Here is an 18,617-nt window from a genome sequence, read left to right on the forward strand (position 1 = left end):
TGATATAAATCTAGCAGAGCAATGAATGGGGAGATCTCTGGATCCATCTGAGGTACAGTTCTGGTTCTAGCTTTGTTAGAAAGCGATTGTCAAGTACTATATGATGTCTGATTTTCTTTTTTTACATCGGATAACACTTTAACTATTTTTCGTCCATACACCACCATTTAGGATACATAGGGGACATTTATCAAATTAGATCCGTCTGGATTTAGGTGTAAAAATGTTGCATAACATGCCAATTGAGACCTTTTTTTTTTTTTGGGTGACATTTAGGAGCCACGCCACTTTTCAAAGTGCTCTATGTTTAAGGCCTCTTGCACACGAACATGTGCTGCCCGTTGCCGTATTGCGGACCGCATTTGCGGATCCGCAATACACGGGTGCCGTTCCATGGGCATTCCACATCACGGATGCGGACCCATTCACTTGAATGGGTCCGCAAATCCGGAGATGCGGAATGGTGCGGAACGGAAGCACGGAACCCTACGGGAGCAGTACTTCCGTTCCACAAAAAGATAGAACATGTCCTATCTTTTTGCGGAACGGCCGATCATGGACCCATTAAAGTAAATAAGCCCGCGACCCGCTGCGGCTGCCCCACGGACAGTGTTCGTGCATTGCGGCCTACATTTTGCGGGCCGCAGCACGACCACAGGGCGCAAATGTTCGTGTGCAAGAGGCCTAAGGCTGAAAAGTTAGATTAAACCTGGATGATGGCACATTTATTATCTGTGACACTTGGAAAATTGCATCCTATGCCAGGCATACATTTGGTGCAACTACACAATGCAAAACAAGACCTAAAAGTGATTTGAAAATGATCTCAAATGATAAATGTCCCCCATAGTGCATAGAGAAATAAATGCTTTTAGAATTATATCACAACATTTAACTCTTTACAAACAATTAACTTTTAGCAGTGATCCTCTAGTTCGTTGCAGATGGTCTTGGCTGCTTCTAGGATGCACTGACTAGGTGGCTTTTTTATATCCCTTAGCCCCGGCCTCAATGCCTCTGCAGTATTTGGCTTCAGTTTCCCTATCTAGTCCCTGAGGTGTTGTACCAATCATTTTATTATGAAGCTAGTTCTTGCAGTAAAAAAAATGTTGGCCTAATCTTCAGCAGCAGCCTCAGCTCTCACTTCAGTCTTCTGCCCCCTACTAACCATGAGGTCTGCAGAGCACTGCTATGTATGCTCTCTCTGCATGGGCTTCTCTTTACATACTTAAGGGCCTTTTGCTTTTACATGTTACACTTCGGTGCTGGGAGGTATAACAGCATGCATAAACAGAACATTATAGCAATGCATTAATCTGTCCCTCGACATCTGCCACTAGGTGGCACCCATTCATATTATATTATACAATCTTGACCATACTATTGTTGTAATATTTCCGGGATTCGCATTGATATTGATTAAGTTACTATATTTATGCATATATACAATTATATGCCCATATAGAATCAGAAATGTATACATTTATAAACATCTGGACCTCTAATAACAAGAACAAGACTGATCTGTATATAAAAAAACTTTATTTAATCATGATTAACTAGAAGGTATAATTTTATAACCAGATACACGATAAAAATGTTGCATTGAATGTTATAGAAGTTATCATTTTTGCTGGTCCATGCATCAAAGTTATATTTTAGAATATATTCACCAAAATCTACGGTCATAGGTAGCTCAGTTTCCATGCCACCAGTGGTAGGCCTGGTCAGATAGGATGTTGACATAGGTTGAGATTGCACTTGTACCCTTTTCATAATATTCCCTAGGGAAAATAAGGTATTCAATAAATATAAAGTATGAATAGTACAAATACTTTATGGTCAACAGTGCATAGCCACATCCATTTCAAATATTAAAGATAACTAGAGATATGCAAATTCCTTAAACCCTTAGTTACCACCAGTACACCTTTTTACAGAGGTCACTAAGGGGCCTTAGGCTGGGCCACTTAGATGCCATGGTCAATAGTAACTGCGGCATCTAAGCATCAACAGAGGGAGCAGGTTTCCTCAGTCTCCTATCGGCACCCCACAAATGACATTGTGGGTGCCACTGTCTGTGTATGGACCTAATAAAGGCCCAGGCCTGCCTTCAGTGTTTTGCTAGCAGGCTGCACCTCTCTGGTCCCATGTTCACATGTGCCCACATTGCAAAGTGCACTAGGATGCAGCAGTTTCAGAGAGACCTGAGCTTCTTGGTGTAACGGTGAGGCCCCAGTTGCTCCTAAAAGCTTGTTTGCATATATTTGATCATTCATTAGGTACAGAGCAGGAAATCAATTGATGTGATTGTGCACCAGCGCTTCTTACCCCTCTTAGGCCCCTTAGATAAGCTAGGACTTGCGGTGCTTCAGTGACGGGAGTTCAGTAGGAGATTGAGCGCTGATGTGCAGCAATTAGATCACGCATCTCCCCGCTCCACATTCGCTTCCTCGGTCGGCTGTGCCTCACCGTTCTCCTGTGTGGCAGCTCGGTTGTTTTGACGCATGCGCTTTTGAGTTTTGGAGACGCCGGACTTGTTTTAATGTGGCAGGTTCTGTATCTTTGGGATTGGGTGAAACCAAAAGACTCTGCACTAGCTGCAGCAGGGGATGCCTGCTCTGACCTCATAGGTATTGACTTTAGCTCTGCTATCTCAGAGGAGGTTGGACCAGCCGGTCTACACAGCAGCCGAACCAAAACTGCCAGTGTTAAAGCGGTTGTCCCATGAAAAATCTTCTACAGCTTTGAAACCAGCACCTGCATCTGAATACTTTTGTAATTGCGTGAAATATAGATAGACAAAAAACTTGCGTCACTCACCCTTTTTTCTTGCAGCATTTATTCAGAAACTTTAAAACATGGTTGCGGGTGTGGGCACTCACTCAGTCACAGGCGGCGACGGCCGTTTCGCGAGAGGTCTGCGCTTCGTTTGGCCACTCACATGGCCGCCAGTTTTTTGTCTATCTATATTTTACAAGATTGGATTACCCTTTATAAGTGCTGAGCACCGTCCACGATATCACACGATAATGCAAACAAACTCCAGTCTGCCCTAGAAGAGGTGCAGCGTCCCACTACATGTGTGTGGGCTCTGCTTAAAAGCACTTTTCACCCTAAAAATTGTATTATGCTGTATTATGTGACTTTGTACTAATTTATCTGCAAAATCCCTGTTACCAGGCAGATTAGGTGTAATATATACATCCCTCCACTAGATGGGGATAAAACTTAGGTTCTATATATACCCAGGTCAGGCCTAGTGGGAGGAGATAAGAGCAGATCAGAGTAGATCAGATTAGATTAGTGGGAGAGAATGCAGAGTGAAGACTCTACAACACAGATTAGTGAGTGGAGCCAACTTCGCTATGTGGTAGTACCAAGGTGTGAGGCGCAGAAGAGCGTTTTCCTTCTGTGGCCGGACTATACACTTGCATCCCTGACCAGTAGGAGAGAGTTTGCCTCCCTGGAATAGAAACAAGCATCAGAAAGATTCATCAGTGATAATAGCCATTATTTAGGGCCACAGACACCTTTGCGCATGGTGGAGGACTTATAGCTTCTGGCAGCCACACCATAATTCTGGGAAACAGAGTAGCTACCTGTCCCAATATTCAGCTTGGAGGGAAAGGACAAGGTATAGGACTGAGCACATCAACAGAAACAAGGTACACCTTAACCACAGCTCAAATCAAGCCTAAGAAAGCCTAGGAACAGTGGACTTGCAGATTAACTCTAATACCAACAAGAGACTGTATTCTGTACTGCTGCAACCAAAGTCAACATCAGTAAAAGTTGTGAGTTGTACCTTACCACTGTCTACCTCATTATTACTACTATTGGTTGTACCACCATTAACGGTACTGGCGTCACGACAAAAACCATCAAGGGACTCAGCCGCAACAAGCACCCTAAGCACCCCTAACATCAAGGGCACCTCAACCACCATCTTGGCTGATGCTTCCTACCACAGAGCGTGCCCCAGAGGATTTCGTGCTGTTCACCTCAACACTGTGCTGCCAGCCCAGGGAGGCTTTCTGCTAACCGTGAGTAAACTGATGAACCGTGTGTTATTCTTTGGCCCCTCATCGGTCCACCGTGCACCTCACGTGTTGCCCCTGCGCTACTGGCTGGCTGCAGAGGCAGCAGTGCAGACATCGGGACTTGTTTTTTTCTTTTTGTTATATACTTTTGTAATTGCATATAATTAAAAATTTTGCGGAGCCCCTGAGTTATTCAATAAAATGTATCTGTATAGCGCCACCTGCAGTTTTTTTTCTTATTTTTGACCTGCTCACTGAGAAGGCCGCACATGCTCAGTTTCATCCTTTCTCTGCCTCCTGAGCTGTGATAGGGAGAGCATGGACACGCCCCCTGAGCTGCAACAGAAAAGACACTCCCCTTTAGCTGTCAGTTTGATATAAATCTAGAAGAGCAATGAATGGGATGATTTCTGGATCCATGTGAGGTACAGGGCTGGTTCTAGCTTTGTTAGAAAGAGATTGTCAAGTACTATATGATGTCTGATTTTCATTTTTTACATCGGATAACCCTTTAACTATTTTTCGTCCATACACCACCATTTAGGATACATAGGGGACATTTATCTAATTAGATCCGTCTGGATTTAGGTGTAAAAATGTTGCATAAAATGCCAATTGAGACCTTTTTTTTTTTTCACTTGAATGGGTCCGCAAATCCGGAGATGCGGAATGGTGCGGAACGGAAGCACGGAACGGAACCCTACGGGAGCAGTACTTCCGTTCCGCAAAAACATAGAACATGTCCTATCTTTTTGCGGAACGGCCGATCATGGACCCATTAAAGTGAATAAGCCCGCGACCCGCTGCGGCTGCCCCACGGACAGTGTTCGTGCATTGCGGCCTGCATTTTGCGGGCCGCAGCACGACCACGGGGCGCAAATGTTCGTGTGCAAGAGGCCTAAGGCTGAAAAGTTAGATTAAACCTGGATGATGGCACATTTATTATCTGTGACACTTGGAAAATTGCATCCTATGCCTTTTTACAGAGGTCACTAAGGGGCCTTAGGCTGGGCCACTTAGATGCCATGGTCAATAGTAACTGCGGCATCTAAGCATCAACAGAGGGAGCAGGTTTCCTCAGTCTCCTATCGGCACCCCACAAATGACCTTGTCGGTGCCACTGTCTGTGTATGGACCTAATAAAGGCCCAGGCCTGCCTTCAGTGTTTTGCTAGCAGGCTGCACCTCTCTGGTCCCATGTTCACATGTGCCCACATTGCTAAGTGCACTAGGATGCAGCAGTTTCAGAGAGACCTGAGCTTCTTGGTGTAACGGTGAGGGCCCAGTTGCTCCTAAAAGCTTGTTTGCATATATTAAAACATATTTCTTAGCAATGTGGGCATATATGAACATGGGACCAACACAGATGCCTTCAGCTGCCAAGCGCACATGTAACAGGTCAGCCAGTTTCATGAGTACAAATCTGCTGACAGATGCCCTTTAAAGACTTGATGATCATGTTCTTGATTAATATACTTACTTCACTTTATCATCTACTCCTGTGGATCTTGCCTTCTCAATCAATTCTTGAGCTTTTCCACTGACTTGTTCCCATGCTGAACTCAACACGTTCTGTGCTTGAGCCAAAATTGTGGGGGCCTCCCGTTTCTGTATCCTGTAACTCTCAATTCCTGGTGAGACAACATTGAAGGATGTGATGTACACTTTCAAAATAGGAAAAATAAGTATTTCAGCTAAATAGTATATATAGATCCAGAAAAGTATAACATTGTCAGACTTTGTATTTTAGTACTTGATGTCTTCTGTAGCTAGGTAGTGGACCCAGGCACAGCTTGCACAGTGGACCATTAGATGTTCAAATTACTGCTCTATAACTTCTAACATGAATAAATGAAGTCTTCTTCCAATACAACAATAGACACATATAGGGGAATATCTATAGGGAATGTAAGTGTTGAGGTCACTTCCTGGCCTTTGAGCCTAAAGAGGCCGAATAAGTGCCTATGCTCCATATGAGGCACCCAGTACTATAAAGGACAGGTTATTATAGTTGGTAGGCCCTGTTACAGATTTTGCAGTTGAGCTAGGGAGATTCAAGTTACATCTCTGGTCAAATAATCTTCATACTTGATCTAAACTCTTCTTGAATTTATCCTGAAATTCTTACTTCTGCAACCATGCTTTTGCTTTGTTTTGTGTGGTGAAGGTGTGAAGTGAAAAACCATTATCCTTTTTCATCCATCGCATCATGTATAGGGGGCATATTATAGTACTAAATACATGGTCACCCCATAACATTAGGGTGGATTCACATCACATTTTTGCCATCTGTTTGATATATACACTGGGAAAAAAGGATACAAAAGCGTAGCAAAACACGTTTTTCCATCCTGCAGAGCCTGGTAAAAAAAATGTTATATGTTAACGTATACACTTTTTTTTTTTTTGTACAATAGAACTCTATGGGGAACAGATGCCACTGTATGGCATCAGTTTAAAGCATCCGTAAATGTATATGTTTTTTGTATACGTTAAACAGATGGCAAAAACATCATGTGAACCCACCCTTATCGTCAAGTTTTTCTCATACAGTTGTTTATTAAAAGAATTATGTGACCAATTGATCATACTGACCTGTAGCGATGAGAAGCAGAATGAGGGAAGTGGCTAAAACTTGTGTTCGATTCATGATGTTGTAAAATGCTTACTGGTTACCTACAAAAAGGTTTTATACAGGTTAGATTTGTTTAGCTGTTGTTGACTAGAATAGAAAATTCACATTTACATTAATATTCACACTTTTGTCCCAAATACAAACCTAGGACCCATAAACGTTTAGCAGGGTCTTACTTAGTGGAATTGTGCAGTTTCCATCATGCTAAAAAAAATGTGTATAACATATAAAACGGTACATCCAAAAAACACATTACAAACCATAGTAACTGTGGTTTAAATCTTTCTATACCGGTACAGTTTTCACCTTACTGCCCAGGCCATTTTTTTGCAAATCTGAGATGTATCATTTTATGCGATAATAACTTTAAGGTTACTTATCCAAGCCATTCTGAGATTGTTTTATCGTGACACATTGTACTTCATGACAGTGGTATATTTGAGTCAATACATTTCACCTTTATTTATAAAAAAAAAATCCAAAATTTACCAAAAAATTTTGAAAAATGTACAATCTTCTAAATTTGAATTTCTCTATTTTTAAGACAGATAGTGATACCTCGTGTCATAGGTGAGGTATGGGAGGGAACACCACACCGACAACAGGAGGGAAGGGAAAATCAACTAGGCCTCAATGCTAGGGAAAAGGGGAAGGGTCACCTCCTAAATAACCCTACTCCTTGCCCTGTCTCCTATCTGTATGGGCACAACCCGAATGTAGGAATGCCCATACACCGTAACCTGAGACCCTAGAGACCCTAAGGATTCCTATAGATAAAGGCTGGACTTGAGGCGACCCGCTCCTTCCCAGTTGAAGGAATCAGCATCTCACTGAGGCCTAGTAGCAACAAACACAGGGAAGGACAACAAGACACAAAGGAGCAAGACACAACTTCTGAAAAGATGGACGAGCACGGACTCCAGAGTGGACAACACACCAGCTCTTCCAAAATCCAAAAGAAGCTATCAACCGCATAGCCAGAAGGGTGAGGTCAGACTATATAGGGGAGGTGTGATGACAACTAAGCTGCACCAGAAACAAGGGGTGTGGTCATGAGCAATAACAACAACTCAAGCAAGTAACCAAAGAGGCTGTTAGATTCCTTCACGTGTAGCCAGTCTCTTTGATCTCATGACATCTGTCACAGGAGGGACCTTGACAATACAATAGTTATCAATCAACATTCCTCATATGTCTACTTTATGTTGGCATCATTTTGTAAATGTCTTCTTTTTTTTTTAGGATGTTGGAAGGCTTAGAATTTTAGAAGCAATATTTCAAATTATCAAGAAAATTTCCAAAACCATTTTTTTAACCACCAATTTAGTTATAAAGTGATTTAGAGGAGCTTACATAATGGAAACCATCCTAAATGACCCTATTTTAAAAACTACACTCCTCAAATTATGCAACTGATGTTACAAACTTTGTTAACCCTTAAGGTGTTCCACAAGAATTAAAGGAAAATGGAGGTGAAATTTCTAAATTTCATTTTGTTTGCAGATTTATGTTAATCAATTTTCTGCTTGCAACACAGCAAGAGTTAACAGGAAAATAAACCACAATATGCATTACTCTGATTCTGAAGTTTACAGAAATGCCCCATATGTGGTAGTAGGGGCACATATGGCAGTGGTCAGAAGGAAGGAAGCGTCATATGGTTTTTGGAGGCAGATTTTGCTACAATGGTATTTGGGCACCATTTTGAATTTGAACAGACCCTGATGTACCCCTACAGTGAAAACCTCTCAAAAAGTGACCCCATTTTGGAAACTACACCCTTAAAGAATTTATTAAGGGGTGTACTGAGCACTTTGACCCCATATGCATTTTACGGAATTTAGAAACACATGGCTATGAAAATGAAAAGTTTAATTTCTTCCAATAAAACAATGCTTTAGCCCCAAATTTTTCATTTTCACAAGGGGTAACAGGAGAAAAAGCACCCCATAATTGGTTACCCATTTTCTACTGAATACGGCAACACCCTATATATGGTGGCAAATTGCTGTAGGGGCACATAGCAGGACTCAGAAGGGAAGGAGTGCCATATGGCTTTTCAGCGCAGATTTTGATGGATTGTTTTAAGGGCGTCATTGGTTTTTATTTTTTGGAGCTATTGTCTTATGTGGGGGTTCATTTTTTGAGGGATGAGGTGACATTTTCATTGGTACCATTTTGGGGTACATATGACTTTTTGACCACTCGATATTATGCATTTTTTAAGGTGAGGTGACAAAAAAAGTCTGCTCTGGCACAGTTTTTATTTATTTATTTTTACAGCATTCATCTGACAGGGTAGACCATGTGATATTTTTATAGAGCAGGTTGTTACAGACGCGGTGATACCTAATGTGTCTATTATTTTTATTTTTGTTATGTTTTACACAGTAAAAGCATTTTTGTGTTGCCATTTTTTGAGACAAATATTTTTTATATTTGTTGAGCGATTGTCTTATGTAGGTTCTTATTTTTTGTGGGATGAGATGACGGTTTGATTGGTACCATTTTTGGGTACATACGACTTTTTGATTGGCAAGGTGACAAAAAATGGCACTGCTTTTATTTTTTACGGCATTCACCTGATGGGGTGGACCATGTGATATTTTTATATAGCGGGTTGTTATGTACCCGGCGATACCTAATATGTCTATTTTTTATTTTTGGAAAGTTTTAAAACTTTACAAAAATAAAAGATCAAGCATATGAAGCATAGCGCCTGACTGAAATTCAGACTCTTGGGATTGTAGCAGGCATAACTATGCCCAAGTGTACCAGTTGAGCTCCAGCAGTGTATGGGTGAGCGCTCTCCCATCATGTATTGCGTCATTGTCAGGCTGTACATAGCACCCATGTGTTTACTGTGAACTTGGAGTTTAAAATTGCAATAGCTGGTGGAGCTCCACCTGTAGTAGTGACACCTGGTTTATTTACCTGCCATACTGATACCTGGTCTATTTACCTCTAATAGTGACACTGGGTATATAGTGTATATCCTCCTCCTGTCTTCCCTGTTTATAATTGTATACTGTCCTCCCTCTATATACATTATATACCCTCCAGTCCTTCCTCTATCGGGGTGCACCACCAATGAGGCCAGGTGAGGCGATCACCTCAGGCAGCACCAGGTAGGGGCAAGAGAGGGGCAGCCAAAGGGCCATGGGCTGAAGGGAAGGGGTTAGGTTAAGAAATTGGCATTGGGGAGGGAGGGGCACCATTTCAGTTTTGCCTCAGGCAGCAGAAAAGCTACAGGCACTCCTGTCCTCCAGTGGCAGATCCAGAGCCTGGTCTGGGGGGGGGGGGGGGGGGGGGAGCACAGTCTGTCAGCTCCTCTGTTCCGGACTTCCAGTTCCCGGGCCCAATACTTGGTGGGCAGGCCTAATTAGAATGGCGCCGGCTTGTACCAGCTTGATTCTGGCTGTAAGATGCACAAGGGGGGTGGAAGGGACAGGGCGGGCCACCAATGTCCCCGCCACCATCGCCATGCCAGTGTATGTTAAGGGACCCTGAAAAACTTATTAAAGAGGACCTTTCATGGGTCCAAACATTGTAAGATAACTATCTGTATATTTAGGTCGGCACCCAGGGATCTCACTGCACTTACTATTATCCCTGGGCGCCGCTCTGTTCGCCTGCTGTGGTATCATTATCTTCTCCCGCGCTGTATGGTAACAGGGCCACAGCGGGTGAACGGAGCTGCGCCCACTGTCTCAATATATTCTGGGGGGAGGGCAATTGACCCCTTGCCCCCCCCCTGGATCTGCCAGTGCTGTTCTCTATATTCATTATATACCCTCCAGTCCTTCCTCTTTATACATTATATATCCTCCAATCCTCCCTCTATATACATTATATACCCTCCAGTCCTTCCTCTATATATAGTATATACCCTCCAGTCCTTCCTCTATATACATTATATACCCTCCAGTTCTTTCTCTGTATTCATTATATACCCTCCAGTCCTTTCTCTGTATTCATTATATACCCTCCAGTCCTTCCTCCATATACATTATATACCAGTGGCGTAGCTAGAATTGACTGGGCCCCACAGCAAATTTTTTAATGGGGCCGCCTCCCCCAGTATTTTTTTCACAACCCCTTCCTTTCATGCCGCCGCCCCCATTCCTGTGGCTAGTAAAGATCACTCTCTCAGACCAGGCCCGACAGCTGTTCCATCCGTTTCCTACACTGTCTATACTGTCACTGTATATCATTTCATTGTGTAATATTTTTGAGGGGGCCCTGACCAAATCTTTTAGTCCTCCTCCGCCTCCTGGATGGGCCCCTTTTGGGTCAGGGCCCCAAAGCAGTCGCTTCCCCTGCTTCCCCTATAGCTACGCCCCTGTTATATACCCTCCAGTCCTTCCTCTATATACATTATATACCCTCCAGTCCTTCCTCTGTATTCATTATATACCTTCCAGTCCTTCCTCTCTATACATTATATATCCTCCAGTCCTCCCTCTATATACATTATATATCCTCCAGTCCTCCCTCTATATAAATTATATATCCTCCAGTCCTCCCTCTATATACATTATATATCCTCCAGTCCTCCCTCTATATACATTATATATCCTCCAGTCCTCCCTCTATATACATTATATATCCTCCAGTCCTCCCTCTATATACATTATATACCCTCCAGTCCTTCCTCTATATACATTATATACCCTCCACTTCTCTATGTATATACATTTTATACCCTCCAGTCCTTCCTCTACATACAGTATATACCCACCATTCCTTCCTCTATATACATTATATACCCTCCAGTCCTTCCTCTATGTACATTATATACCCTCCACCGCTCTTTCTATATACATTATATACCCTCCAGTCCTTCCTCTATATACATTATATACCATCCACCGCTCTATCTATATACATTATATACCATCCACCGCTCAATCTATATACATTATATACCCTCCAGTCATTCCTCTATGTACATTATATACCCTCCACCGCTCTTTCTATATATATTATATACCCTCCAGTCCTTCCTCTATATACATTATATACCATCCACCGCTCTATCTATATACATTATATACCCTCCAGTCCTTCCTCTATATACATTATACACCCTCCAGTCCTTCCTCTATATACATTCATACCCTCCAGTCCTTCCTCTATATACATTATATACCCTCCAGTCCTCCCTCTATATACATCATATACCCTCCAGTACTCCCTATATATACATTAGATAACCTCCATTGCTTCTTCTATATACATTATATATCCTCCAGTCCTCCCTCTATATACATTATATACCCTCGAGTCCTTCCTCTATATACATTAAATACCCTCCATTCCTTCCTCTATATACATTATATACCCTCCACTCCTCTATGTTTATACATTATATACCTTCCAGTCCTTCCTCTATATACATTATATACCCTCCATTCCATTCTCTATATACATTATATACCCTCCAGTTCTCCCTCTATATACATTATATACCCTTAAGTCCTTCCTTTATATACATTATATACCCTCCAGTCCTCCCTCTATATACATCATATACCCTCCAGTCCTCCCTCTATATACATTATATACCCTCCACTCCTTCCTCTATATACATTATATACCCTCCACTCCTCTATGTTTATACATTATATACCTTCCAGTCATTCCTCTATATACATTATATACCATCCATTCTGTTCTCTACAGGGAGTGCAGAATTATTAGGCAAGTTGTATTTTTGATGATTAATTTTATTATTGAACAACAACCATGTTCTCAATGAACCCAAAAAACTCATTAATATCAAAGCTGAATATTTTTGGAAGTAGTTTTTAGTTTGTTTTTAGTTTTAGCTATTTTAGGGGGATATCTGTGTGTGCAGGTGACTATTACTGTGCATAATTATTAGGCAACTTAACAAAAAACAAATATATACCCATTTCAATTACTTCTTTTTACCAGTGAAACCAATATAACATCTCAACATTCACAAATATACATTTCTGACATTCAAAAACAAACCAAAAACAAATCAGTGACCAATATAGCCACCTTTCTTTGCAAGGACACTCAAAAGCCTGCCATCCATGGATTCTGTCAGTGTTTTGATCTGTTCACCATCAACATTGCGTGCAGCAGCAACCACAGCCTCCCAGACACTGTTCAGAGAGGTGTACTGTTTTCCCTCCTTGTAAATCTCACATTTGATGATGGACCACAGGTTCTCAATGGGGTTCAGATCAGGTGAACAAGGAGGCCATGTCATTAGATTTTCTTCTTTTATACCCTTTCTTGCCAGCCACGCTGTGGAGTACTTGGACGCGTGTGATGGAGCATTGTCCTGCATGAAAATCATGTTTTTCTTGAAGGATGCAGACTTCTTCCTGTACCACTGCTTGAAGAAGGTGTCTTCCAGAAACTGGCAGTAGGACTGTGAGTTGAGCTTGACTCCATCCTCAACCCGAAAAGGCCCCACAAGCTCATCTTTGATGATACCAGCCCAAACCAGTACTCCACCTCCACCTTGCTGGCATCTGAGTCGGACTGGAGCTCTCTGCCCTTTACCAATCCAGCCACGGGCCCATCCATCTGGCCCATCAAGACTCACTCTCATTTCATCAGTCCATAAAACCTTAGAAAAATCAGTCTTGAGATATTTCTTGGCCCAGTCTTGACGTTTCAGCTTGTGTGTCTTGTTCAGTGGTGGTCGTCTTTCAGCCTTTCTTACCTTGGCCATGTCTCTGAGTATTGCACAACTTGTGCTTTTGGGCACTCCAGTGATGTTGCAGCTCTGAAATATGGCCAAACTGGTGGCAAGTGGCATCTTGACAGCTGCACGCTTGACTTTTCTCAGTTCATGGGCAGTTATTTTGCGCCTTGGTTTTTCCACACGCTTCTTGCGACCCTGTTGACTATTTTGAATGAAACGCTTGATTGTTCGATGATCACGCTTCAGAAGCTTTGCAATTTTAAGAGTGCTGCATCCCTCTGCAAGATATCTCACTATTTTTGACTTTTCTGAGCCTGTCAAGTCCTTCTTTTGACCCATTTTGCCAAAGGAAAGAAAGTTGCCTAATAATTATGCACACCTAATATAGGGTGTTGATGTCATTAGACCACACCCCTTCTCATTACAGAGATGCACATCACCTAATATGCTTAATTGGTAGTAGGCTTTCGAGCCTATACAGCTTGGAGTAAGACAACATGCATAAAGAGGATGATGTGGTCAAAATACTAATTTGCCTAATAATTCTGCACGCAGTGTATATACATTATATACCCTCCAGTCCTCTCTCTATATACATTATATACCCTTGAGTCCTTCCTCTATATATATATTATATACCCTTGAGTCCTTTCTCTATATACATTATATATCCTTGAGTCCTTCCTCTATATACATTATATACCCTCGACTCCTCTATCTATATACATTATATAGCCTCCTCCAGTCCTCCTTCTATATACATATGCCATTTATAATATTAGTGTCTTCTTATGAGAAAGAGGGACCTTTGGGTGTCCTTTGGCACTTGGGACTTGGGACACGGTGAGACATCTGCCTCTGAACAATGTACCCATCTATGGACAAATGATGTGTGAGCATACAGGTACATCGATTAGAGATGAGCGATTCAATTCTAAACGAATCAGATTGAATTATTCAGAATTTCACAAAACTTTGGCAAATAGATAAAAACAACGGCCAGCGACATTTTACTGTGAAAATTGGTGCGAAAAACAACAGGAAGGAAGAGGATGGAGGATCGATTGGCCCTGAAAGGGTGTGAAGGGGGGCTTACTCTGATTGGCTCAGAGACTGACAGACAGCCTAATCAGCTTATCAGGTGGAGGTATTCAGCTAGGTCCTTCCTCACCGAAAGAAGAAACACCATTCTGCATGCAGCTTGGGTTGTTATAGGATGTATCTGCCAAAAAGAAATTGTAGACACAAGCCACTGCTCTAACTTTACTAGGGACACTATAGGGACATTATAGGGGCACTATAGGGAGAGAACTGGAGATACACTGTAATTAGGTAGATTTTAGACTTTTATTAGTGAAAGCTTTGTAGAATGAGTTAAAAAGACTGGTCACTGTCTCAGTTGCTTTATACAGCTTGTGGACAAGTTCTGCATTACAGATTTCTGCAAGAATTTAATATTTTTCTGTACAGGCTAACAGTTCATAATCTTATTGCCAGCGCCCTAAAAACCATATGTATAAAGTTGAGCGTTAACATGCAGTGTTATAGCTGATCAGCCTAGGCGAGAGTAGCCAGAACCGGCATAGTTTTCTCTCTGTATTGTCTTGTCCAGCCCCCAGTGTCATCTCAGAGAGGGTGTTTAGCGCTACAGGTGGTGTCATCACATAAAAACTTGTCTGTCGCCAGTGTACAAAACATCACTTTTCTCAAAATGATTTAAGCATGGATCTGTAAGGATTTTCACACACCTCCAGCTGAGGCGAAGAATAAATCTGCCATTGCTGACAGTGACCAATCATGCCACTTCCGTTGTATACCTGCCTATCATTATGTTCTGTACACCATGGCTTCTGCTGCCACCACTGCTTAAGCTTCTGCCTCATGCTGCAAATCCCTCTACTGCCACTACCATTATCACTACACATCCGCCATTACTACAACTACTACCCCAACAGAGCCGCACATGCATCTAATGCCTTGTCTGTTCCATGTTATGCTGCTACTACTGGTGCTTCTATTGCTGCCACTATTACCCCTACACAACTTTCCCTTCCACACTATACTGCTGCTGCTCCCAAATAAGAGGCAGAATTTTTCCAGGCTCTTTCAGGACAAGCCACTGTTTCTTCTGATAATGAACACGTGTGTGTATAAACATGGGCAGGCATTCTGCCCCCATTAACACATAATTTTTGAACGCTTGTGCAGAAAAATCTATTGTTTCTTTTTACATTAACATGTATGTGTATAAACAGCAGCAGGGATTTACCCCTATTAAAGGGGTTGTCTCATCATGGACAATGGGGGCATATCGTATGCCCCCATTGTCTGATAGGTGTGGGTCCCACCGCTGGGACACGCACCTATATCGAGAATGGAGCCCCGCAAGTTGGTGGCTGGAGGACTCCGGTCTGGCCACCACCAAGCTGGCTCCCCATAGAAGTGAATGGGAGCGTACCGCGCAGGCCGACGGAACTAGCCGGTCCCATAGAAAATGAATAAAGGATGGCTGCTCATGTGCAGTGTGCCCTCCTTCACTTGCGGGGCTCCGTTCTCAATATAGGTGTGGGTCCCAGTGGTGGGACCCGCACCTATAAGATAATGGGGGCATATCCTAGCGATATGCCCCCATTGTCCATGATGAGGCAACCGCTTTAAGGCATAGTTTTTGGAGGCTTGGTTCCAACAAGCCACAGTTTTTTTCCCGATAATACCATGTGTATGTGTGTTCAAGATCTATCTTTCCCCAAAAAGGAAACATTTTTAGAAGGTTTCTAAGGGTATGACCACATGGTACGGTCATGATTTGGTTGGATTGTGGCTGTGCTGCTGCCCAATTAGCCTGCACTTGCCTTTCATTTAATTAATGAAGACCACATTGTTTAGTCAGTCTTCATTATTAATGCCCGTGCGGCAACTTCAATACCACGCAGCCATTAACAATGAAGACCGTACTGTATGGCCGTAGTTAAATGAAAGGCAGCTGCGGGCTAATTAATTGGCCATGCAGTTCTTGACCACGGCACGGTCGGGTTGTGGTCTTCAGTAGTTGTACCCTAATATGAAAAAGTATGGCGATGGCGCAGTATGTTTTTAAATACGCTGTTTGCTAACGTCATTAACTATGCGTTTACCCATAGCTATATACACTCACCTAAAGAATTATTAGGAACACCTGTTCTATTTTTCATTAATGCAATTATCTAGTCAACCAATCACATGGCAGTTGCTTCAATGCATTTAGGGGTGTGGTCCTGGTCAAGACAATCTCCTGAACTCCAAACTGAATGTCAGAATGGGAAAGAAAGGTGATTTAAGCAATTTTGAGCGTGGCATGGTTGTTGGTGCCAGACGGGCCGGTCTGAGTATTTCACAATCTGCTCAGTTACTGGGATTTTCACGCACAACCATTTCTAGGGTTTACAAAGAATGGTGTGAAAAGGGAAAAACATCCAGTATGCGGCAGTCCTGTGGGCAAAAATGCCTTGTGGATGCTAGAGGTCAGAGGAGAATGGGTCGACTGATTCAAGCTGATAGAAGGGCAACGTTGACTGAAATAACCACTCGTTACAACCGAGGTATGCAGCAAAGCATTTGTGAAGCACCAAAATGCACAACCTTGAGGCGGATGGGCTACAACAGCAGAAGACCCCACCGGGTACCACTCATCTCCACTACAAATAGGAAAAAGAAGCTACAATTTGCACGAGCTCACCAAAATTGGAATGTTGAAGACTGGAAAAATGTTGCCTGGTCTGATGAGTCTCGATTTCTGTTGAGACATTCAAATGGTAGAGTCCGAATTTGGCGTAAACAGAATGAGAACATGTATCCATCCTCTGATGGCTACTTCCAGCAGGATAATGCACCATGTCACAAAGCTCGAATCATTTCAAATTGGTTTCTTGAACATGACAATGAGTTCACTGTACTAAAATGGCCCCCACAGTCACCAGATCTCAACCCAATAGAGCATCTTTGGGATGTGGTGGAACGGGAGCTTCATACCCTGGATGTGCATCCCTCAAATCTCCATCAACTGCAAGATGCTATCCTATCAATATGGGCCAACATTTCTAAAGAATGCTATCAGCACCTTGTTGAATCAATGCCATGTAGAATTAAGGCAGTTCTGAAGGCAAAAGGGGGTCCAACACCGTATTAGTATGGTGTTCCTAATAATTCTTTAGATGAGTGTATGTCAGTGTCACTCTGACATTATTTGCTATTGCTATCATTGTGTTAAAGAGCTTACAAAAAGGTGGTGGGGAAGGAGAGAAAGAGCAACAGAGTGTCATATATACATTTTCAGGCCAGTTGGAACATATTAGATTGGTGTAGAATTGATTCAAACACAATTCAAATAAAAAATAAAAAATTGATGAATCAGACACAAATTTTAAGATCTATACATCAATATACCTAATATCTCAGCTTTAAATGCAACATATTTCTACATAACTTCACTGTAATGAACTCTAAATATTAGAAACGTTTTAACTTCTATAAAAAAGGGTTGATTGTTTGTAAAGCTCATGGTGAATACTAAACTAAGAAAGCAGAGAGAAAGCTTTGTGCGACTGTATGCAGACTGTAGCAGGAGGAACAGAAGGTGTAGCCAACTCTATGCAATGAGGCGCAAAAGATTATAGTGTAAAACAGATTTAATGTTGTACGATCTGCCTGCTTGTAAACATTATCTCAAAGCATGAGGCACACATTGCATGCATTCAGACTCAGGTTCCTCTCATACACATTTCAATAGTAACTTACCTTAGAAATAAACTGGAGATAAACAGTCTGTAGAAAACAAATAATTGCAAAACAGATTTAACGGAACATAACAGAATAAGTAATAATTATATAGCTCATGGGAAAAGAATGCAATAAACACAGATGTAGCAGTGCCGAATTAGCAACCCATGTATATTCTAGTTCATTTCATCAAAACCTGACCACAAAATTCTCCCATCATCCTTGTGTTACCCCGGCCTCTTTCCCACCATCCTTACCTCCTGTGTAGTATCACTAGGCTCATGGGTCACTTTGTTATATACCTTTTTGCTGTGTTGTCAGAGCTGAGGTTCTAAGTCCAAGCAAACAGCGAGCTCAGTGTTCAGAGGTCAGGCTTGTATTCAGAGCAGTAGGCGTATGTCCGTCAGCATTTTCCATGCTAATATAGATATAACACTTCCTATGTTCTATCCTAGACTATCGCTTATGGATCGTCATAATAGTGCACATAGTAACCC

At 42.1% G+C, this 18,617-nt stretch overlaps 1 protein-coding gene across 1 annotated transcript; it reads right to left on the reverse strand.

The window, feature by feature from the left end:
* Nucleotides 1-1,523: 1,523 nt before the first annotated feature.
* Nucleotides 1,524-18,396, reverse strand: APOC2 (apolipoprotein C2). The gene is made up of 5 exons (XM_040434141.1): nt 18,378-18,396; nt 18,139-18,165; nt 6,638-6,718; nt 5,523-5,673; nt 1,524-1,784 (listed from the first exon to the last, which is right to left on the reverse strand). Exons 3-5 carry the CDS (start codon nt 6,690-6,692, stop codon nt 1,697-1,699), a joined length of 294 nt encoding a protein of 97 aa, XP_040290075.1. The 5' UTR covers nt 6,693-6,718; nt 18,139-18,165; nt 18,378-18,396; the 3' UTR covers nt 1,524-1,696.
* Between the last annotated feature and the right edge of the window lie 221 nt (nt 18,397-18,617).

The sequence above is a fragment of the Bufo bufo genome, chromosome 1 (assembly GCF_905171765.1).
Source record: "Bufo bufo chromosome 1, aBufBuf1.1, whole genome shotgun sequence".
Classification (NCBI taxonomy): domain Eukaryota; kingdom Metazoa; phylum Chordata; class Amphibia; order Anura; family Bufonidae; genus Bufo; species Bufo bufo.

Bases quoted from the DNA above. Each gene is read 5' to 3' on its own strand.
- APOC2 (XM_040434141.1), bottom strand. From the start codon at position 6,692: ATGAATCGAACACAAGTTTTAGCCACTTCCCTCATTCTGCTTCTCATC. The intron at 5,674-6,637 runs GTCAGTATGATC...TTGTCTCACCAG, and splicing joins TCTGCTTCTCATCGCTACAG to GAATTGAGAGTTACAGGATA. The intron at 1,785-5,522 runs GTAAGTATATTA...TATTTTCCCTAG, and splicing joins GGAGTAGATGATAAAGTGAA to GGAATATTATGAAAAGGGTA.